This window comes from Oncorhynchus masou, chromosome 28 (genome assembly GCF_036934945.1).
Source record: "Oncorhynchus masou masou isolate Uvic2021 chromosome 28, UVic_Omas_1.1, whole genome shotgun sequence".
Taxonomy (NCBI): domain Eukaryota; kingdom Metazoa; phylum Chordata; class Actinopteri; order Salmoniformes; family Salmonidae; genus Oncorhynchus; species Oncorhynchus masou.
The window spans coordinates 42,760,094-42,784,327 of NC_088239.1; the positions used below are offsets into that span (position 1 = coordinate 42,760,094).

Here is a 24,234-nt window from a genome sequence, read left to right on the forward strand (position 1 = left end):
TGTGTAGACGGGTGAGAAAATACATCTATACATTTTTTAAATTCAGGCCATAACACAACAAAATGTGCAATAAGTCAAGGGGCAGTAATACTTCCTGAAGTCACGATAGATCGATAGATCGAGAGAGAGAGAAGAGGAGATACTTAGTGCCTACCTGCTGTGAACCACAATGGCAGCTTTGGGCATCCCAGTGGTCCCAGATGTGTAGATGTAGAACAGACGATCTGTAAGACAGAGACAAGAAATCAATAAACACATACAAAAACAAATAAGGGAAAAAACAGTCAAAATAAAGGAAATGCAATAGAAAACAGTGGACAAACCAGTACAACTATGGGCTTGATTGATCTGCCTGGCTAGCGCAATGGAATAGTCCCAAAAGTGAAAACACTGCACTTCAGACTGGTTCAATCAAATGCTCAAAATATTTGTAAGAATAAACGATTTGAGCCCAGGTCTGGCTCCTTATACAGTGTCTGAGTGTGATTGGATGGATTTTTTGAGTGACAGATTGACTGACCTGTGAAGCAGCGGTCTGGGCGGCTGGGCAGGTGGGTGGGGGCAGCGTCCAGAAGAGGCTCCAGGCACTCTGTCCCCACAGGAACCTGTTTGGGGTCCCAGTCCCCTGAACACAGCATCTGCACTGTCTTCCCCATGGAACTGTGTACCTCACACATGGCTGGACGACGGAGGGAGAGGGGGGGGGGGACGGAGGGAGGGAGTGGGAGAGAGAAAGAGAAATGACAGGAGAGAGTGAGTTAAAAGTTAATTTCACAGAAACACAAATAAAATAAAAACCTACTCGGTCTGCATTCTCTCAGCAGGAAAATATGCTGACTGCATTTGGCACGTTTAAAATGCAGAGGGATGCAGGGTTTCCTGATTTAAAGATATAAACCAAAGGATAAAAGATAAGACTTGATATATATTGTATGCTTTATCATTAGTCTGAACAGGACTCCACATCTCTACATAGTTCATAGTCATGTGTCCTTCCTCTTCTTACTATAGATTAGACATCTCTCTCTCTCCTTTCTCTGTCATCCTCCATCTGTCGAGGCTCCTTGTCTGTGTATTCCAGTTCAAATATAATAAAAGGCTGGCCTGCAAATTTAGAACACCTCCTCCTCGTAATCGTAGGCAGACATGTTGGACGCGTAAACATGTCGGAAGCGTAGTAGTTTGAAAAAAATAATATATATATATATATTAGCTAGCTAGTGGACACGTCGTTGTGGACTGGCTAGACTGCTTCTGAACCAAATTAAATCAAATTGCATTTGTCACACGCGCCGAATACAAAAGGGTATAGACTTTACCGTGACATGCTTGCTTTACAAGCCCTTCCCAAGAGAATGCAGACCGATGCAGAGTAAAATAATAAAAATAATACAATTTTAACATAAAATACACAATATATACAGGGAGTATCAATACCAGATCAATGAGCAGGGGTATGAGATATTGGAGGTAGATACAGTGCCTTGCGAAAGTATTCGGCCCCCTTGAACTTTGCGACCTTTTGCCACATTTCAGGCTTCAAACATAAAGATATAAAACTGTATTTTTTTGTGAAGAATCAACAACAAGTGGGACACAATCATGAAGTGGAACAACATTTATTGGATATTTCAAACTTTTTTAACAAATCAAAAACTGAAAAATTGGGCGTGCAAAATTATTCAGCCCCTTTTATTTCAGTGCAACAAACTCTCTCCAGAAGTTCAGTGAGGATCTCTGAATGATCCAATGTTGACCTAAATGACTAATGATGATAAATACAATCCACCTGTGTGTAATCAAGTCTCCGTATAAATGCACCTGCACTGTGATAGTCTCAGAGGTCCGTTAAAAGCGCAGAGAGCATCATGAAGAACAAGGAACACACCAGGCAGGTCCGAGATACTGTTGTAAAGAAGTTTAAAGACGGATTTGGATACAAAAAGATTTCCCAAGCTTTAAGCATCCCAAGGAGCACTGTGCAAGCGATAATATTGAAATGGAAGGAGTATCAGACCACTGCAAATCTACCAAGACCTGGCCGTCCCTCTAAACTTTCAGCTCATACAAGGAGAAGACTGATCAGAGATGCAGCCAAGAGGCCCATGATCACTCTGGATGAACTGCAGAGATCTACAGCTGAGGTGGGAGACTCTGTCCATAGGACAACAATCAGTCGTATATTGCACAAATCTGGCCTTTATGGAAGAGTGACAAGAAGAAAGCCATTTCTTAAAGATATCCATAAAAAGTGTTGTTTAAAGTTTGCCACAAGCCACCTGGGAGACACACCAAACATGTGGAAGAAGGTGCTCTGGTCAGATGAAACCAAAATTGAACTTTTTGGCAACAATGCAAAACGTTATGTTTGGCGTAAAAGCAACACAGCGCATCACCCTGACCACACCATCCCCACTGTCAAACATGGTGGTGGCAGCATCATGGTTTGGGCCTGCTTTTCTTCAGCAGGTACAGGGAAGATGGTTAAAATTGATGGGAAGATGGATGGAGCCAAATACAGGACCATTCTGGAAGAAAACCTGATGGAGTCTGCAAAAGGCCTGAGACTGGGACGGAGATTTGTCTTCCAACAAGACAATGATCCAAAACATAAAGCAAAATCTACAATGGAATGGTTCAAAAATAAACATATCCAGGTGTTAGAATGGCCAAGTCAAAGTCCAGACCTGAATCCAATCGAGAATCTGTGGAAAGAACTGAAAACTGCTGTTCACAAATGATCTCCATCCAACCTCACTGAGCTCGAGCTGTTTTGCAAGGAGGAATGGCAAAAAATTTCAGTCTCTCGATGTGCAAAACTGATAGAGACATACCCCAAGCGAGTTACAGCTGTAATCGCAGCAAAAGGTGGCGCTACAAAGTATTAACTTAAGGGGGCTGAATAATTTTGCACTGACAATTTCAGTTTTTGATTTGTTAAAAAAGTTTGAAATATCCAATAAATGTCGTTCCACTTCATGATTGTGTCCCACTTGTTGTTGATTCTTCACAAAAAAATACAGTTTTATATCTTTATGTTTGAAGCCTGAAATGTGGCAAAAGGTCGCAAAGTTCAAGGGGGGCGAATACTTTCGCAAGGCACTGTATGTACATGAAAGCAGGGTAAAGTGACTAGGCATATCAGGATAGATAGATAATAATAAGTAGTGGCTGCATCATGTTATGGGTATGCTTGTAATGGTTAAGGACTGGGGAGTTTTCACAGGATAAAAAAATAAACAGAATGGAGCTAAGCACAGGCAAGATCCTAGAGGATAACCTGGTTCAGTCTGCTTTCCACCAGACACTGGGAGATGAATTCACCTTTCAGAAGGACAATAAACTAAAGTGACTAGGTATCAGGATAGATAATAAGAGTAAAAAAAAGAACAGAGTAACAGCAGCATATAATGACCATAAAAGTGTGTACAGTATGTGTGTGTCGCGCAGTAGCGAGAGGAACGAGGAGGTACAAGGCAATATTTGCTTGCGGCAGAAATTATAGCTTGAGTTAAAAACAATGGATTATAACGTTGCAGATAAAGTTAGGTATGACACAATTTTATATGTACAACATCTGCATCAAAAGAAAAGGACATGTTTGGTTGGTTTATGAGCCTTTGTTCATGTTTTTGGATGACCTGGAACCCCAGAATGAGGCTAAGGTAGTCCAATTGTCCAACAACAACTAAAAACTGTCTGGAACCTTCTATATTATAACATTTCATTTACATATAAAATCCAAATTAGGGTCCTAAATAGTGAAGGTGGAAACTATCACTGCATAATTCAAGAACATTCTGTGCCAGTTTCCCAGATCAAGCATGTTCAACATTTATTGAACATGCTTTTTAGTCTAGGGACTAGGCGTAATCAACAGTGCATTTGGAAAGTATTCAGACACCTTGACTTTTTCAAAATGTTGTTACATTACAGCGTTATTCTAAAATGTATTAAGTTGTTGTTTTTCCTCATCAATGTACACACAATACCCCATAATGACAAAGCAAAAACAGGTTTTTAGAATTGTTTGCCTAATTTATTAACCTCTACAGGATGGGTGTCCCTAAACCGGGAAGGTTGTTGCTAATGTGCGCTAATGTGACTAGAATGACGTTGTATACAACAACCAACTTTCCGGGAGATAGACATGTCTTATATGGGCAGAAAGCTTAAATTATTGTTAATCTAACTGTAGTGTCCAATTAACAGTAGCTATTACAGTGAAAAAATACCATGCTATTGTTTGAGGAGAGTGTCTACAGTTTGACCCCACTGCTGTCTCTGGCTCCACACCCACCCCGCCCAGCCATCTAGATGTGTGAAAGTTAGTGTATAAGCTAATGATCCATCATGTATGACATTCCTGGGAGTGTGTAATTTTTTTTATTACCATAGCATTTTTGTATGATCTCTGTAGTTATGTACTTGAAAATGTATCAATTGACCAATTCGGCACATTTGGGCAAACTCCTGGCAGACTTGATACAAAATATTGTGCAGTAGTGAAATTCTTCACTGGATCAGTCTGAAACTTTACACACGCTTCTGCCATCTGGTGGCCAAAATCTAAATTACACCTAAACCTAGCCTTTATCTTACATTCTTTTTTTCGTGTTTGAAATGCATGTTTTTTTGTTTGTTTTATCTTATCAGATCTAATGTGTTATATTCTCCGACATTTAATTTCACATTTCCACAAAAAAAGGGTACGATCCTTAAGAGTTAAATATTTAAAACTAAAATATCACATTTACATAAGTATTCAGACCCTTTACTCAGAACATTTTTGAAGCACCGTTGGCAGTGACGACATCCTCGAGTCGTCTTGGGTATGACGCTACAAGATTGGCACACCTATATTTGGGGAGCTTCTCACATTCTTCTATGCAGATCCTCTCAAGTGGTCAGGTTGGATGGGGAGTGTCACTGCACAGCTATTTTCAGGTCTCTCGAGAGATGTTCGATCGGGTTTAAGTCTGGGCTCTGGCTGGACCACTCAGGGACATTCCGAGATTTGTCCCGAAGCCACTCCTGCGTTTTCATGGCTGTTTGCTTAGGGTCATTGTCCTGTCAGACTGCCCCAGTCTGAGGTCCTAAGTGCTCTGGAGCAGGTTTTCATCAATGATTTCTCTGTACTTTGCTCCGTTCATCTTTCCCTCGATCCTGACTAGTCTCCCAGTCCTTGCCGCTGAAAAACACCCCCACAGCATGAAGCTGCCACCACCATGCTTCACAGTAGGGATGGTGACAGGTTTCCTCCAGACGTGACGCTTGGCATTCAGGCCAAATAATTCAATCATAGTGTTTAGTCTTTTGGCAAACTCCAAGTGGGCTGTCATGTGCCTTTTACTAAGGAGTGACTTCCGTCTGGCCACTCTACCATAAAGGCCTGATTGGTGGAGTGCTGCAGAGATGGTTGTCCTTCTGGAAGGTTCTCCCTTCTCCACAGTGGATTCTTGGTCACCTCCCTGATTAAGGCCCTTCTCTCCCGATTGTTGGCCGGGAGGCCAGCTCTAGGAAGAGTCTTGATGGTTCCAAACTTCTTCCATTTAAGAATGATGGAGGACTCTATTTTTGGGGACCTTCAATGCTGCAGATTGTTTTTTCATACCCTTCCCCAGATCTGTGCCTTGACACAACCCTGTCTCGGAGCTCTACAGAGAATTCCTTCAACCTCATGGCTTTGTTTTTGCTCTGACATGCACTGTCAACTGTGGGACCTTATATAGACAGGTGTGTGCCTTTCAAAATCATGTCTAATCAATTGAATTTACCTCAGGTGGACTCCAATCAAATTCTAGAAACATCAAGGGTGATCAATGGAAACAGGATGCACCTGATATCAATTTCGAATGTCATAGCAAAGGGTCTGAATACTTATGTAAATAAGGTATTTGTTTTTTTTAGTTTTGCAAACACTTCTAAAAAACTGTTTTCACTTTATAAATATGGGATATTGTGTGTAGACTGATGAGGAAAATGTTGTATATAATCAATTTTAGAATTAAAACTAACAAAATGTGGAAAAAGTCAAGAGGTCTGAATACTTTCCGAATGCACTGTTTGTCTGCAAAACCAGCCCGTGGTGTATACAATTTCCTTAAAACAAAGACTTTCAGCCAGAGGTGGCACCACAGGTCCCAGAGTGGTTTGGGGAGAAAAAAAAATAGCTGGGCCCAGTACTTTTTCCTTATCTGGTAACCTAATCAGGTAAAACTCCAGACCTCATACAGTATAATGTGATTAATATTTTGTAAAAAGGTTCATATGGGCTATGATGGGACCACAGTTTTTCTAAATCAGGTCATACAGTTTTAAAAAACTCCTGGAAAAACTCCTTGCCTCGGGGAGGATGAAAACCCTGTCAAACTGCAGCAACCGTGTACTTGTTCATATGAATGATATTTTAAGGACTTGCAGGGGTTCCTATACACAGACACAAAGGCAGCTACATGATTGGACAATAAAAGTTACAGGGCTGAGCTTGATTTTATGCAGATTTGCATCGTGTAGTCCTGCACTATGCAACTGTAGGTCTAATAAAATATAAACTCAGAGTTTTTGCTTGTGTCTGTCGGGAGCACAGGCGGCTAGTGGCACCTTAATTGGGGAGAACGGGCTCATAGAAATGTCTGCAACGACATAAATGGAATGGTTTCCATGTGTTTGATACCATTCCATTCACTCCATTCCAACCATTATAATGAGCCGTCCTCCCCTCGCCTGCCTCCTGTGGTCGTGAGTGATGTGTTAAAAAAAGTGGAGAGCGCCCCTCGAGCTTTGTGCGTTGTGCCCGGCCCGCTCTACCTGCAATTTCCGTGAATCTGATTGGTCATGGCATACAAAGAGCCTGCAGCAACACTCAGATGTGAAGGACAGAGAAAATGTGCGTGAGTCGAAGAATCGTGAGTCAAATCAGTTTTTAAAAAAGCAGTACTTTGTCCCTCTTGTATACGCTTTGCATCGATATATTATATTAAATTAAAATAAAAAGTGGAGTATTAAATGCCGCCTCGCCCTGCTTCCAGCAACCTGTCACTCAACCAATCACTCCTTCCGTCCACTCCCTCCACCCCACCACTTCCTCACCGAGACCTCCATCCTCTCCTCTCCTCCCTCCACCACCCCCCTCTCCTCACCCTTGGTCAGCTCGCTGCCGAACACCACAGCCTTGGCGTTGGAAATGGTGACACAGTGCACCAAGGCCTCCAGCCTCAGGTTGAAGTTGATCAGGGCCGCCTCCACACCAATCTTGGCCATGCCCAGCCAGAGGCCCACGTACTGGGACCGGCTTTCCATGAAGAGAGCCACCACATCCCCTTCCACGAAGCCCCTCTGGAGCAGCAGGTTGGCCACGCGGTTGGAGTACTCGTCCAGCTGCCGGAAGGACCACTTCTCGCCGGTGCCTTCAAAGATGAGCGCTGTCTTGTCCCCATGGCGATGCACGGTCTCTGCGAAGATCTTCGGGAGGGTATTTCGTTCCCGCAGGTGACGCTTGACGTTCCATTTCACCTTGATGAGGACGCCCGCTGCACTGTGGGGGTGGAAGGAGGTGAAGGATAGGGTGAGAATACGACGACAACAACACCAGTCAAAAGGTGCTAAGAGTCTAAAGAGAACAACACTGTTAATCTGAATGTTGAGACATGGTAGTAAACTGGGCCGTGTTCACGAGGCACCAAACAGACAGAAACAGTTTGAAATAGGGAGGGACTACCTAAACTTAAGTGCCCTAATGAACACGACCCTGATGTTGTTCCGCATGTTTTTTCCTGACTATTTAGCAGTGGACGTGATGTACATAGTGATAAAGCAATAACGTCGATCTGGTATCAAAGTTCAAATTGAGACATTTCTAGAATTCTATGCTGTATTCGTAAGTAATTTTTAGCCATTTTTATATCAATATCAAATCATTTATGGGTAACAATTGAGTATGTTACTGTGATTGTTTTCAATTAACTTCTCCCGAGTGGCACTGCATCTCAGTGCTACTACAGACCCTGGTTCGATCCCCGGCTGTATCACAACCGGCCGTGATCGGGAATCCCATAGGGCTCCGCACAATTGGCCCAGCATCGTCTGGGTTAGGGGAGGGTTTGGCAGAGGTAATCTATCACTGTACAATAAAAATGTGTTCTTAACTGACTTGCCTGGTTAAGTAAAAAAATAAATTTAACTAACTAAACCAAAGCATGGATTGCTGTCATACCTTGTCAATAGACTGCTTACATGCTAAGGAAAAACAAATGACTAAATAAATGCAAAACTGTTTCTGGATGCTCATCACAACAAGTACAGTTAACGTTAATATGTCTTTTGTTTGTCTCTTCAGGTAATGATTCTCAGGGTAACACTCTTTGACCTTGTTAACAAGCAGGTATTTGAGTGGTAATAACCAAACCTTATTTTCCAACAGATATTATCGACAAATGTATTCCAGTAAGTTGAGACATCATGAAAAGATATAACATTCCCTTGAAATAAAGCATCTGTTCTTGTTCTGAGGGAGCAAGTATTTTCTATACAAAATACCTTTATTGTTCCAAATGAAATACCTATGCGGGGAAAAAGTAGGGTTATATATTAATGACCACGCGAAGAACACTTGTCGATGAAAAGCAGATTTTGTAGGAATCTCATCAATGTTGTAGTTGCAAAGCAGAAACAAATTGAAGCCACCAAAACGGGAGAATATATGAGGGATGAAATTCCAAGTTGAAGTTGTATTATTTATTAAAGAATTTCCAATTTACCTTAAAAAGTATTATTCAAAGTAGGGAAATCCACAAAAATGTACACCACCGTATTCATGCGTTCATAATGACAGATTTCCTAATATAACGTGTACGATTTTTCCGTATGACGGTGAAAAGCATCTGGTCAACAGATTCACCCATTTTGTTATCAAGATGTTGGGACTGAGCTGCGTAAGGAAGCCTGGAGCCCCTCAGATTTAGACAGCAACACTCAACCTTTTCAGTGATAAATCCCTCTGCAACCATTGGTTCAACTTCTTTTTGCAATAATAGGCTTGAGGTTTAATGAGCATCTTTCCGGTTGATCCTAAACTGTGGTAAGCCCAAATTATGTTACTTTTCCTTGACTGGAATATTACAGATAGAAGCTAACAATTCACACTTAAGATTTAGGAAAAAGACCAGGGGCCTCATTTATCAGTCACGCGTAGGCACAAATCTATGCGTAAACCATGCTTGGGATCGTTTCCACACATATCAACAAAGTACTGAGTAAAGGGTCTGAATACTTGTAATAAATGTAATATCGATGTTTTTAATTTTTTATAAATTAGCCTTTTTTTTTGTTGCTTTGTCATTATGTGGTATTGGCTGTAACGTAAGAAAATGTGGAAGAAGTCAAGGGTTCTGAATACTTTCCAGATGCACAGTATATGTTGGTATGTCATGGCTGAGCTGTGCAGATCCGCCGCAGACTAATGTCAGCTCTTCTCTCTGTACGGTGTTCTCTGTCATATAACCATGTTGTCACACCCTGATCTGTTTCACCTGTCCTTGTGCTCGTCTCCACCCCCTTCCAGGTGTCGCCCATCTCCTCCATGATCCCCTGTGTATTTATACCTTTGTTTTCTGTCTGTGCCAGTTCATCTTGTTTGCCAAGTCAACCAGAACTTCTCTCTCTCAGCTCCTGTTTTTCCCCAGTCTCTCTTTTTCTCACCCTCCTGATTTTGATCTTTGCCTGCCCTGACACTGGACCTGCCTGACCTCTCTGCTGCCCTGACACTGGACCTGCCTGACCCCTCTGCCTGCCCTGACACTGGACCCGCCTGACCTCTCTGCCTGTCCCTGACCTCGAGCCTGCCTGACCCCTCTGCCTGCCCTGACACTGGACCTGCCTGACCCCTCTGCCTGCCCTGACACTGGACCTGCCTGACCTCTCTGCCTGTCCCTGACCTCGAGCCTGCCTGACCCCTCTGCCTGCCCTGACACTGGACCTGCCTGACCTCTCTGCCTGTCCCTGACCTCGAGCCTGCCTGACTCCTCTGCCTGCCCTGACACTGGGCCCACCTGCCTGACCACTGCCTGTTCCTGACCTCGAGCCTGCCAGACCCCTCTGCCTGCCCTGACACTGGGCCCGCCTGCCTGACCACTCTGCCTGTCCCTGACCTTGAGCCTGCCAGACCCCTCTGCTGCCCTGACACTGGGCCCGCCTGCCTGACCACTCTGCCTGTCCCTGACCTCGAGCCTGCCTGACCCCTCTGCCTGCCCTGACACTGGGCCCGCCTGCCTGACCACTCTGCCTGTCCCTGACCTTGAGCCTGCCTGCCGCCCTGTACCCTTTTGGACACTGCCCAGGCTATGAACCCTTGCCTGCATCTGGTTCTCGCCTTGTGTCGTTTCCTTTTAGAAATCTCATTCAGGCGAATGCTGCCTTCCTCACCAACGGTCCGATAGCAGGGTTTCAGTTCATTTTAGGTGTCAGGACCCTTCCACGTGTAGTCTGCTCGGGAATAACATCTGACCACCTCCTCTTTATGGCCTACGAAGAAGCGACCATCGTGTATATAAAAGAGTATCTCTCGTCTCTCATTAGAACACAATTTTGATTTTGACGTTAAAGCAATGGTGTTGGGTTTACACTGACTCTTTTCCAGAGGCGGTCTGTGTGATTGGCCTTTATGGGTTCGTCATTCTGAAGTACACCATATGTTCCATCCCTTTAAATCTTGTATGATCTCTCAAGTTCTGGCTGCTTATGACCACTCCCATGTTAATTGTATTCTCATACACTCCAAGAATTTAAGACTGGCAATGGAACATCAGTTGTCATCACTAGAATTCACACTGCCTTTGTCCTCTCGTTCATGTTATGCTAACTGCATGCTGACCACGGGCTGCACCTGGCAAACCCCTGTCGAACAATGATGCTAGCAAAAATGACAAGATACTGCAATTCATCATGGCTTCGGTTCCTTCGACCAGCGTTGAGAGCGAGCTCTGAGCTACAGACAGCCCACTCCAGCATGGACGCTGCTACTGCCTCTCAATGGGTCCCAGCTTAACCTCAAGATCATTGTCCTCTGCTGCTTACGAACAGAGATTGTGGAAGCCTAGATGAGTTACTGCAGTAATGGCTAATCGTATCATTACTCTCAGCCCTGGGGTCTAATAGCTACGTCGCGTCTCTTTTACGGCATATAAATACTACTATATACAGTACCAGTCAAAAGTTTGGACACACCTACTCATTCCAGGGTTTTTCTTGATGTTTACCATTTTCTACATTTTAGAATAATAGTGAAGACATCAAAACCAGGATATAACGCATATAGAATCACGTAGTAACCAACAAAAAAAAGAAGTGTTAAGCAGATCAAAATACATTCTAGATTCTTCAAAGTAGCCACCCTTTGCCTTGATGACAGCTTTGCGCACTCTTTGTAAAGAAACTCTGCAATGAAGCAATAAGGCCCGAGGGGGTGTGGTATATGGCCAACAAGCCGACTCGTGGTTTTCTGAGAAGCTATCTCAGTACGGTGGGCCTGCTGTAGCTTACACGTAGTTTATCCTTCACGTCACACATATGCAGTAGCAACCATATTACATAGACTACGTAGGTGATCTTAAAAGCTCTTAGTGGCGTGCGCCTGCCGTGCACATAGTCCATTGTCTGTTTTGGGGATTGGTATAGCATACCTTGATATCTGCCTGTTATTATTATATCGGACATGCAGTGAGCTGCCCTGAAGGAGCAGAGCCGAGCTCCACTGCTAATGTTGCTGCATGTATTGTCATCGTCTAATAAATGGTTTCCTGTCTGAAATAAAGAGCAAAAGGCTCATACAGGAAACACGAGTGTTGCATCAGCTGATATTGCACCAATTTGATTCATCACCGTACCTTAATATAGCTGTGAAGACACACACACACACACACACTCATTACAATATTGTAATGGCAATGATGGTGCATTGTACATTTGTATAGTGCACAATGTATTGTGTGATGTTTTGTTGCGTTTATGATGTAGATTATTGCTGTGGTGTGTTGTTTCTTGTTTCATTCCTGTTTGGACCCCAGGAAGAGTAGCGCCTTGGCATCAGCTAATGGGGATCCTAATAAAAACTAAATGGTGGTCTATTAGTCAACCAGGTTAACTCACACATACTCCGATGGCTGCCGTGCACAAGCTATGCGCTGGTGTTCTCGGTGACATGCTAATGCTGTAACATGCGTTACTCGCTATGCCTGTCTGTGTTCCTGCTTTCCCACCACCCACCCCAGCCTCCACCTGTTTGGACTCTGCTTTTGTTTTCGATCAGGGGGATTGGTATAGCAGTACCTTGTTTTCTGCCGGAATTATTACATCTTACATGACGCATGATCGGTCAGTGAGCTAGCCCCGAAGGAGCAAAGCCTAACGCCAAGACTAAGGTACAGTACTGCGTGTATTGCAATCTTCGAATGAATGGCTAAACTAATACGTGACGTTTCCTGTCTGAACCATGGTGAACGCAGAACCAGGCTAGAGTAGTACAACTCAGCTCGGCTCAGCAGTGTGACCGATACGGGTAACAACCGATTCCCCTTCAATGTTTGGAGATGTGCAAGGTCAACACCACTACACCATTCCAGACCGTTCAGATCTGCAAACATTGAAAGGTTACTTGGGGGCGAGGGGTAGTGGCTGTACCTGTCACCATGGTTTTGTCTGACACGTTGTTCCCCCTGCTGCTATTGGACCAGGTCTCTATCGGAAAAGAGATGTTATCTCAATGAGAAAAAAACCTGTATAAATAAAAGGTAAAAAAAAAAAAAAAATGGTGAACAGCTTATAACGCAGAGAAACCTCAGCACCTGTCTCTGTTCTCTGTGAAATATTCCTCCATACCTGACCTGATTAATTCCTCAACTCTTCCCTCTGTCACATACTTTAGCTTGTCTTACAGGAATATGATCATTTTCTTGTAGGAGACATTTGCACTCCTAGTCCTAGTCGCATTTGTTGTTTTAGAAAATCTGTTCTGCAAAGCTGTAAATTAGTTTAAGGAGCAATGACTTCCTGTTTTCGTTTCGCTCCACTTTTTTGCTTTGCTTCCTGTCTTTAAGTTTGGTTTTAAATTTTGTTTGCTTGTTCTTGGGCAAATTAAGTGGGCGCTCATGGCGTGTTTCTTTTAGGTCTCAGTTGCTGTTGCTCGTCAGCTTTCAGTGGACACCCAGATGATTGTCTTTCAGAACCCCTCTTAAAACCACAACTGTTTAGTTTTGCTTGTTGTCAGTGACTCTTTGTTAGTTCTCCTTACTTTTTGAGCGTCAAGTTGTGGTTTTCTTGCTGGGGAACGTAACACACATACCCCTAACCCCCTACTCACTCCAGGTGTCGGTCAATGGTCTTGTCGAGCGAGCTGTGAAGTCACAACACAGAGAAACCTCAGGAGTCCTCAACACTCCTCCCCCCCCGTCACACACTTTAGCTTGTCTTACAGGAATATGCTGCTTTTTTTTGGGAGACGATTACACAATTATTTAGCCATGGTCAAATTATCTGTTGTTTGAAAGGTCTTAAAACCAAGCAGGACTGACAGATGTTTCCATAAAACAGGCTTCTGAGTGACTTGAAAAACAAACCTGTGTACTTGTAGACAGGTACACACACACACACACACCGCAGCCCACACCATACTTCCACTCACTGTACGTCTCTGCCGATGGTCTTGGCAAAAATGTGTATGAACTTCCAACCTCCAGAGCCCAGGTAGAAGATGAGGATGGAGGAGAGGACTTGGAACCAGGGCAGGCCCACCAGGAGACGGAGCACGAAGAGCAGGACAGTGCAGCAGGCCAGGCGCATCATCCTGGAGAGTAGGAAACACAAGTCACAATGTCAACACATTCTATCAATTTTCAAGAATATTTTCTAAGGGCTTTAAAATCAGTGGTCCCAAGTTCTGAACACAAGTTACTGTACAGTCGGTGACGAGACGAGAGGGAATTTGCCTGTCATGTTGCAAAGGACACCGTGATTTTTTTGAAAGGCTGTGAGGAAAAAAACATTATAAAATGTTACAAAGCATAAACTAGACCTTTACTTTCATTTACTGGTATGTCATTTTATTCTAGCACAGAGGTTGCACTTTCAATGAACCTGTGGTGTGTGGTGTGTGGTAGACTCGCCTTCCTTAGCCGAATGCACTTTTTGTAAGTCTCTCTGGATAGGAGCGTCTACTGAATTAGTGATGTGTTAAGTGTAACCGTGCATAGGCCTACACCCTGCCTATCTAGATGAGGAAGGTGACTAAAAATGCGACCTTTGACATTCGCTGCCTCCGAGCCTTTCCTGAGCAGCATTCACAGGTGGGTATGGTGGGGTCGGGATGTTGCTGATCCATTCTGATCATTCAGGCTCTTCTCGATCAGAATAGAGGGGACTCAAACATTCTCTGTTCTAAATCTCTATAGAGGTTCTCAGTATTCCACATCCATTTTCCCCTTTAAACGTCTTCCTACCTATTTATAACTTCCAGATTTAGACCTACACTACATGCCTTTTTGGATAGGCTTTATGCTAAATTACAAGTAAACGAAAGTAAAGGTCTAGTTTATGCTTTGTAACATTTCTAAGAATGCTTCATACCATGTTTTTTCCTCGCAGCCTTTCAAAAAGGAAGGTGTCCTTTGCAATATGTATTAGAGCGGGTCGAGAGCTTCAAGTTCCTCTGTGTCCACATTAGAGGTCGACCGATTAATCGGAATGGCCGATTAAATTCGGGCCGATTTCAAGTTTTCATAACAATTGGAAATCGGTATTTTTGGGCGCCGATTTCCGATTATGTTTTAAATGTATTTTGTATTTTTTTATACCTTTTATTTAACTAGGCAAGTCAGTTAAGAACATATTCTTATTTTTAATGTTTGCCTAGGAACTGTGGTTTAACTGCCTTGTTCAGGGGCAGAAAGACAGATTTTCACCTTGTCAGCTCAGGGGTTCCAATCTTGCAACCGCACAGTTAACAAGTCCAACGCTCTAACCATTGCACTCCACGAGTAGCATGCCTGTTACGCAAAAGTAGTAGAAGCCAAGGTAAATTGCTAGCTAGCATTAAACTTATCTTATAAAAACAATCAATCATAATCACTAGTTATAACTACTGATCCAGTTTAGCAGGCAATATTAACAAGGTGAAATTGTGTCATTTCTCTTGCGTTCATTGCACGCAGAGTCAGGGTACATGCAACAGTTTGGGCTGCCTGGCTCATTGCGAACTAATTTGCCAGACTTTTACGTAATTATGACATACATTGAAGGTTATGCAATGTAACAACAATATTTAGACTTAGGGATGCCACCCGTTAGATAAAATACCGAACAGTGTGTTATTATGTTATAATTAAGTCTGATTTGATAGAGCAGTCTGACTGAGCAGCAGCAGGCCCGTAATCATTCATTCAAACAGCACTTTTGTGTGTTTTGCCAGCAGCTCTTCGCAAGCACAGCGCTGTTTATGACTTCAAGCCTATCAGCCTAATGGCTGGTGTAACCAATGTGAAATGGCTAGCTAGTTAGCTGGGTGTGCGCTAATACTGTTTCAAACGTCACTCGCTTTTAGATTTGGAGTAGTTATTCCCCTTGCGCTGCAAGGGCCGCGGCTTTTATAGAGCGATGGGTAACGATGCTTCGAGTGTGGCTGTTGTCTATGTGTTCCTGGTTCGAGCCCAGGTAGGGGCAAGGAGGGGGACAGAAGCTATACTGTTACACTGGCAATACTATAGTGCCTATAAGAACATCCAATAGTCAAAGGCATATGAAATAGAAATGGTACAGAGAGAAATAGTCCTATAAATACTATAGTAACTACAACCTAAAACCTCTTACCTTGGAATATTGAAGTCTCATGTTAAAAGGAATTACTAACTTTTATATGTTCTCATGTTGTGAGCAAGGAACTTAAACATTTTACATGGCACATATTTTACATGGCACATATTACTTTCTTCTCCAACACTTTGTTTTTCCATTATTTAAACCAAATTGAACAGGTTTCATTATTTTTTGGTCCTCCAAGAATCCGAATCGGCTTTGAAAAATCATAATCGGTCGACCTCTAGTCCACATCACTAAGGATCTATCATGGTCCAAACACACCAACACAGTCGTGAATTGGCCCAGCGTCATTGCAAAAAAAGATTTTGTTCTTAACTGACATGCCTAGTTAAATAAAGGTTACATAAAAAAATAATAATCATAAAAAAAAAAAAAGAGGGCACGACCACACCGCTTCACCCTCAGGAGGCTGACACGGGACCTCAGATGCTCAAAAGGTTCTACAGCTGCACCATTGAGAGCATCTTGCCTGTCTGCATCCCCGCTTAGTATGGCAACTGCTTGGCATCCGGCCCAAGGTGCTACAGAGGTTAGTACGTACAGCCCAGTACTTCCCTGGGGCAGAACTCCCTGCCAATCAGGACCTCTGTACCAGGCGGTGTCAGAGGAAGGCCCTAAAAAATTGTCTAAGACTCCAGCCACCCAAATTATAGACTGTTCTCTCTGCTACCACATGGAAAGCGATACCTCGAGCACCAAGTCTGTGACTAAAAGGCACCTGAACAGCTTCTACCCCGAAGCCATAAGACTGCTGAACAAATGGCTAACCGGACCATTTACATTGATCCCCTCTATTCTTTTATTATCTTAATTGTTTTGCACTGACTCTCTTGCACTCGCTCTTTGCACACTCACTAGACTACGCACACTCACACATACTACACTCCAACACACACACACTACATACACACAAAACACACACATGCATATTGACACGACACACACACACTCACATATAGACACACTTTCCCACACGCCGCTGCTACTCTGTTTACTATATATCCTGATTGCCTAGTCACTGTTACCCCTACCTACATGTACATACTGTATTACCTCAACTACCTCGTACCCCTGCACATTGACTCGGTACTGGTACTCCTTGTATATAGCCTTGTAATGGTTTTCATTGTGTTACTATTTCCTTATTTTATTGAAATATTTGTCTTACTTTTTAAAAACTCTGCACTGTTGGGAATGCGCTCATAAGTAAAGCACTTCACCTTTTGTATTCGGAGCATGTGACCAATAAAATGTGATTTTGATTTGTTTTTGCAAGGTCCAGTTTGGGAATGTCCTGACCACAAGGGCTCTCCAGGCCAGGTACCAGGCCAGCGCCATATTGATGTAAAAACAAAGCCAAAAGGTGTCTCTGCCTATGACATATTTTGGTATCAAAGAATTATAAAATTGGCTATGGGCCATTAGTGTCATGTCAGTATGCAGTAGGCTATGCAGTAGGCTACAGGTGAGAAATGTTGTTTGTTACAATTTTATTTGTCCACTTACAGCACAGGCTTGGGCTCACAGATGACATAAAAATGTATTATTTACTGTTGGACATACAGATCAGAACCAGCACAGAGCCAGAGGGCACAGAGCCAGAGGGCAGAAGACACCGGCGGTAACAATAATTTGTTGACGTTGGTCCATCTCAATGCTACCTGATATGGCCAGTGCCTTTTGTTAATGAGATAGTCGCTTCAGATAAAGGTTCCTATCTATGCATCGGTGTCAACAAGAACACATGATTCTTATTTCTAATATATTCTGTTAGGAGGCGGGAGCATGATTATGATAACAAATTATCGCTTGCGTCAAAGTGCTCATCATCAGCGGATATAACACCATCTGGCCGGCATGGCAATAGGCTACATATATTTATAATGTAGCCTAGGCTATGGCCCACAGAAGAGGATTAAACGATAAAATAATATGACTATTTAGGCTATAAATCATCATTCAACATCACAACATACGCAGGGGCTTGGAAAATGAGAATGTTTGGCAATCTGCGCATCTATAGATGGTCTATAGCTATAGCCCACATCCCGGAAATTTAAACGCGCGTACAGTAGCATCACAGCAGCAGTACTGCGGTAGTAGGGAGAGAGAGGCAGGCTCACTGCTGATGGGAAATAAAAAAAGACTCGACCAACACCAGCAGCTATTTCCATGTGCGCGACCCGACCAAATATAAATCAGAACCGTTACATCTCTAAAAGGTTTCAATCATGTACATCCGATCGAACGTCCATGGTGTCGATCGATTTATGATAAGGTGATAGCAACATCAGCAAGGCTGCATGTGTCGCTATAGTGCGCAACGAAATACACACCAGAATGGAAGTGGTGGTGGCTATTCTGTAGCCTCTCAATTTAATGTGTCAACGCTGCCCGATTTTCGGCCACACGCCCTCTTGACACTGACAAGATATAATATTAGGGTATTCTACATAACGGAATAGAATCGTCCAACAGATTCGAACCTGGTCCATTCAAACACAGGCTTCCATACACTGGCAAGGTTGTTAAAGGACAGTTGGTGAAGCCTACGCTATTCGGACCTCACTAGGCTACTAAATAATCATGGAGCCGGAAACCAGACCATTGAGGGAAATAGAAATGACAAGTGGTGTGAGTGTTCTTCTTTGACATACCTTGTTTCACGTCCCCCACAATCACAATAATGTGCGTATTACACCGGACGTGGAACCCGTTTTGTAGTCTACAATTCCGCCTTGATCGGCTTAGCAAAGCCTTCCACCGCTCTCTGGCTTTTACTTGTGCGTTGGAACACACACCCCCAACACACACACAGCACACACACCAGGGTTTCAGCGAACTGCCCTTCCTCCTGTAGGATTATATCAAATTCGCCTGCCTCCTTGGTTCGACTTTTCCCCCATCTAAATCATCAGCTAATTCATATCGTCAGTATAATTTTTTTTCAGCTTCATTGTAGCCATGAGCTCTCTCGCTACAGTAATTCAAATGACTATAATTTTCTTAGTTGAGCCCGCCCCCTTCGTATACACTGTTATGTGTAAACGATGAGTGACATGACCTACGACGAATCACAGCGCCCATAGTTTATAATTGACTCCGATGGAGGTGGAGCTTGCCGCAGAAATTATGTCAAAGGAAATGCGGCCCTGCAGACGAGTGGGTGCACGATCGTTTCCACCCGGTAGTGACATAGGCCTGATGCGGGGTCTATGAGACGCACGTAAAACCCTCACAGCATCAAATCGAAGGGTAGATCACCGTATACAGTCATATCGTGGGAGCCGCTCACTGTACCAGACCTGCGCATAACGGTAGTTCTAGTCTGCCCGTAATAAACCCAGACCTCCACAAGAGCGCAGCACTAGTACTGTTCGGATATGGACCGAGGTAGGTGCAGGGTTCAATAAGGCATTCGTTTCACACCATAACCACATTCTTCTATGGCAGTATAGTCAGTGAGGCACTGTGCAGGCAATTGTTTTTAGGCTGCGAAAATTATCACAGGATAATACTTGATCATTTACAGAAAGCCCTTTTATTTAATGAGCGTGCCTTGCGGTTGCTTGCTATTTTTGCAGGCTCTTTCTAAAGCAGGAAGTGTGAATAAACAGTTGGCCAGTTCCGTAGGCTATTGTCAGAGGAAACCACTGGGCACACCACATCAATTCAACATGGAAATTCGGGTCATTTGTGGTTGAGACGTCTTTACTCGCCCACTCAAAAAAGCACAATAAAGTTGAAATGGGAATACAATGTAAGATATGTTGTATTTATACAACAACTTAATATGTTATCACTGTGCTTCAACTAATAGCACAACCAAATGACCTGTATTGCAGTTGAGGTTACATTTAAACAATATATATTTGTAAGTGATCAATGCTGTTCGATGTTCTGCACAGATATTTATATATGTGAAGATCTCCACAGACCAGAAACCTTTGCATGCTATCTTGAACATACACTTTCTATGATTACATAAGACTTATAGTTACAGTAACCTCAAAATGTTACCATGGATTGTGTTACTCATTTTAAGGTTGAATAAAAACTTTGATATTAGTAAGATAGGCTATTTACAAAAGTCACGTAGAATTGTGTTAGGTTGACAACTCAACCAACAATCAACATTTAAAGGACATGTATCTAAGGCTCAGTTTAATCTGAGCCACTGGCTTAATCCTATTCTTTAACTTGAATTTTTAGTTTAGTTGATGTGTTCATTGGCCGTAGTTTATGCCTACCCATACCATAACCTCACCAAGCTGCTCACCCACATGACGCCATACACGTTGTCTGTCATCTGCCTGGTACAATTGAAACCGGCATTCATCCATACTGCCAAATCTCCAAATGTATGGCATTGCTGTGTGACAAATCTGCGCATTTTAGAGTAGCCTTTTATTGTCCACAGCACAAGGTGCACCTGTGTAACAATCATGTTGTTAATCAGCTTCTTGATATGCCACACCTGCCAGGTGGATGGATTATCTCGGGAAAGGAAAGACCAAATGGATAGCTGTAGATAGATCAATTCTCCAGTAGGAGGTGCTGCCTAGCCTTTTGTTTTTTCCGATAGTGGATAGAACATTGAAGATCTGATGTTTCAAAAGGCACAAAATGAATATATTTCATACAAGGTTTGTCTATGTTGAAAATGGGTTACCATGATGACAATTCTATGGCTGAAATTTCACCCTCAAAACAAGTTTACTTTGATGACTTTTTGCAAATCCAATGTACTTTCCATGACACGTAGAAAAATTAAGTTGAAACAACTAGCTTGCGTCCCCTGGGTATGCTCATTGACTCATGCTAAAGAGGAGATAAAACACACACAAAGCCTACCACACTAATCATTTGATCATCTGGGCAGTGCGGCAGCACTTCTTACAGCCACTTTCAGCTCAAGACAAAATATTAGTGGTTTCCACATAGATTATGACAAGGCACCTCTTATTTTTTTTTAAATCAATCAGTGACAATCATTCTCCTCAGTGATCTTCAACAGAACATTCTCCTCCAATAAACAAGCCCAACAAAAGACACTGCGGGACAATTCACTTTATCTCTGAACATGCAGTCAAAAACAAAACATAACTGCACAAATAGTTATTTTATTGGAACTTGCCAGAACCTAATTTGCAAATATAATACATTTATGAAGTAAAACATTTGTTTTACTAATAAACTTGCCAGCACTACATTTGGAAATAGAGCAGATGTTAGTTTGAAAGTCAGTTGGCCCTTGCACTTCCGAAGCAGAGTATGCACCATTACTATACTTAATGGAAATAAATGCATTACTCTCTTATATGAGTGCAATGTAGGAGAGCAAGTAGATTCCGTTTTGAAGTTAAGATTCATCCGTTCTCTTAGTTCTTTGTCAACACTCAAGACCCATAAAACAGGGGGGTGGGGTTAGTAGAAGAGAACGATGTGCAACAATTAATTCTAGACTCTGTACTGTTCTGAATTTCCACTTTTGTTGTTGGCCCAGAGGGCAATTGTGCACGGTGTGCTGCCTACACACATGGTTATACCGATATAGATTAGGCCATACCGCGCCAAACACCCACCAAAGAAAAGACTGTTGAAGAACGCAACTTAGCCCCCCCCCCCCCTCTTGTTCTGGAGGGGGCAGAGCATAGGATGGGCACCCACTCGCTCTCCCTCAGTCATCCAGCTCAAGCCCAAATTGGCCGTACAGGTCTCGTGTGGTCACTCCTCTCAGGGCTGCTGCAACACACACACACACACACACACACACACACACACACACACAAACAGTTTGAAATCATTTCCAACACGATCTGTGCTTGCCTGACTTAATGTAACCAATGGAGCTTTCAGAAAAGTAGAATAGAGTTGAAATGATTTTAATAACTAAAGTAGAAGAGTTGAAATGATATTATGGTCAGTCCATGAGATGTCCTTCACTATGGCTATTCTACTGAATGGAAGAAAAACATGTTACTACCACCAAAGCTGATTAGATTGTGGCAGAGTAGTTAGTGAATGTGAAAACCTGTGTGTGTGTGTGTGTGTATAGGCCTCACCTATCCTGCCTACTAGTGACTGTCCGATGTCTTTGATGTCGTTGTACTCATGTAGCAAGTCGATGTGCTGCTCCAACTCATCAACTCTGATCCCACTGTAGAAATCCACACGAATTGGTTAGTCTCTCAACAGACATGGTTTCATCTTATACCGCCAATGTATTGTTTGTGAACTGATAACACTATAGAAACCAAAGTGTTAATGTTATTGCAAATATTGAACATCACTATCAGATAACACACACACACACACACACACACACACACACACACACACACACACACACACACACACACACACACACACACACACACACAACCTAAATCAACAAGTAAAAGACTTTCACTCCATTCAGTAGAATAACCACAATGAAGGACATCTTAAGGAACAACATTTAAACTGCTCTACTATTCAACTCTATTCCCCATTGTACGCACTCTTGCTCCAACAGTGTAATCTCAGAGTCTAACTCTGCCCGTCTCTTCTTCAGTTCCTCTATCTCTTCTTCAGGCTTGGCAGGGCCAGTACTGGAGGTCTGGACCTGGGGAAAGACAAGGACTATGATGATGCCAAAACATGTTATGTTGTGGTGTGTGTGTGTGTGTGTGTTATGCAAAAGCAATTCTACATCAGAAGGCTTACAGGTGATTTGAAGCTGGAATGGACTTTTGTGTGTCCCGAGTATGGGGTCCTAAGGGGAGGAAAAAGAAAACAAGTAGAATATTTCCTATTCAATGAAATCACTGATCTATAACCTAGATGGAATAGTATCACATGCCACATCTCAGTGTGTATAAGAGTTTGGCCAGGTTGTCAGGGATCTAGGCCTAAAGTTAAGGTAGGTAAGATTACGTTCAAGATCCTGTCACAAAGTTATATCAAGTTGTGTTCAAGACGGAATGGTATGATAAATGTGCAATAAACCTAGATTATTCAACCTAGATGTTGAAATGGTGCCACACTATGGAATTTGCTTTGCCACAAACTTGATTCATGAAAATGCAACTAGTACTCTCTGCCAGGTAGTTTGTACCTTGATGGAAGTGCAGTTAGATTGTGGCAAAGTCCATTGTGTGGCACCATTCAATATATTGGTTTATTACTCTAGGTGTGCTTGATCATAGCATCTTAAAAAAAAAAAAGTAATCTGCCTGCCTTGTACGTTGTATAGTTTTCAAACGTGTAACATTCAATAACGCTACACTACCGCCACCTAGCGGCAAAGATGAAGCATCACAACCTTTCAACGAACAACTGAATAGACGCGAACTACGACACCGTGATAGAAAAGTACCTTGAATGTGAAGCAATTACAATAGTGTCACCCCACGCTATAAAAACAGTTAGCTATGACCCTGTCCAGTTAACAAGATTTGGGACTTTGTGGCACGCTATTTTAGTACCTTTTATGAGCCCCTTTAGCTGTAGAGAAGTCCTTCCCCTTTGGCGTTGACAACGTTACATCCGGGACATTCCCACATATTTCAGGACTCCGTTCTGTAGTCATAGCACCTCGAAGGATATTAGCCAAGATTAAATGACAAACAATGCGAAAACGACGTCTCAAAACTGGATTCCGTGGGGTGTGTGTCTTCGCCTTTTCCCTGTAGCTTACCTATGTAGTTGTCGACATTCTTTCCCGCGCTAAGAAAACGTACGGCGTTTTCATTGGTCCTCGGCATTAAATGGGTCGATGTGTGATGTTACTATTTGACCGCTAGGCGGCGGCAGTAACCAAAACTATTTCACCAGGAGACAAGCCCAACTCCAAGTCAGAAGGTCTCAAGGACAAATAAAATAAAAATACCCTTGTTGAATTGTGAAAAAATCATATTGATATTGAATTACATTTTTGACATATATATATTTTAATTTTCGCACAGTATAGGCCTAGCAAGTGTTTTCCCCTCAACACAAATTCCATGGCACCCATGGTGATACTGTTGAATTATAATGCTGTCGATGAACTATATAACTAACTATTTATCGGTATTATGGCGTGGGGGGTGGGTAGAAGCTGTATCATTATTCAATATCTACCCGGACTATCTGCATTGACCCTTTTGCACTAACCAATTTATCCTTGATCTGAAAATGTGGTCGGAGGACTCGTATGGAGGATGTGACATAAAGACGGAGCCTCTGGCTGCACCCAAGAGGCCAAATCGAGCTTTGTACCGCATCGATGTGTGGCTCTCAAATCAAATCAAACGTATTTATATAGCCCTTCTTACGTCAGCTGATATCTCAAAGTACTGTACAGAAACCCAGACTAAAACCCCAAACAGCAACAATGCAGGTGTA

At 42.8% G+C, this 24,234-nt stretch overlaps 2 protein-coding genes across 3 annotated transcripts in view; both read right to left on the reverse strand.

Annotated features, from left to right (window-relative positions):
- The window catches only part of LOC135517614 (long-chain fatty acid transport protein 4-like), a 30,339-nt gene extending 11,492 nt beyond the window's left edge, over positions 1-18,847 (reverse strand). The window contains exons 1-5 of the mRNA XM_064942082.1: positions 18,522-18,847; positions 13,676-13,837; positions 7,143-7,537; positions 521-679; positions 155-224 (exon numbers count right to left, since the gene is read on the reverse strand). Of these exons, the coding sequence (XP_064798154.1) occupies positions 155-224; positions 521-679; positions 7,143-7,537; positions 13,676-13,836 (785 nt within the window). The 5' untranslated portion in view covers position 13,837; positions 18,522-18,847. The remainder of the gene's footprint in view (positions 1-154; positions 225-520; positions 680-7,142; positions 7,538-13,675; positions 13,838-18,521) is intronic.
- Positions 18,848-20,919: 2,072 nt separating this feature from the next.
- On the reverse strand, positions 20,920-23,598 carry swi5 (SWI5 homologous recombination repair protein). 2 transcript variants are annotated; one of them, XM_064942084.1, is made up of 5 exons: positions 23,334-23,598; positions 22,573-22,621; positions 22,368-22,471; positions 21,930-22,024; positions 20,920-21,606 (listed from the first exon to the last, which is right to left on the reverse strand). In XM_064942084.1, exons 1-5 carry the CDS (start codon positions 23,435-23,437, stop codon positions 21,545-21,547), a joined length of 414 nt encoding a protein of 137 aa, XP_064798156.1. In that variant the 5' UTR covers positions 23,438-23,598; the 3' UTR covers positions 20,920-21,544. The 2 variants fall into 2 exon arrangements, with proteins under 2 accessions (XP_064798156.1, XP_064798155.1); XM_064942083.1 differs by having other exon boundaries at positions 20,920-21,609.
- Between the last annotated feature and the right edge of the window lie 636 nt (positions 23,599-24,234).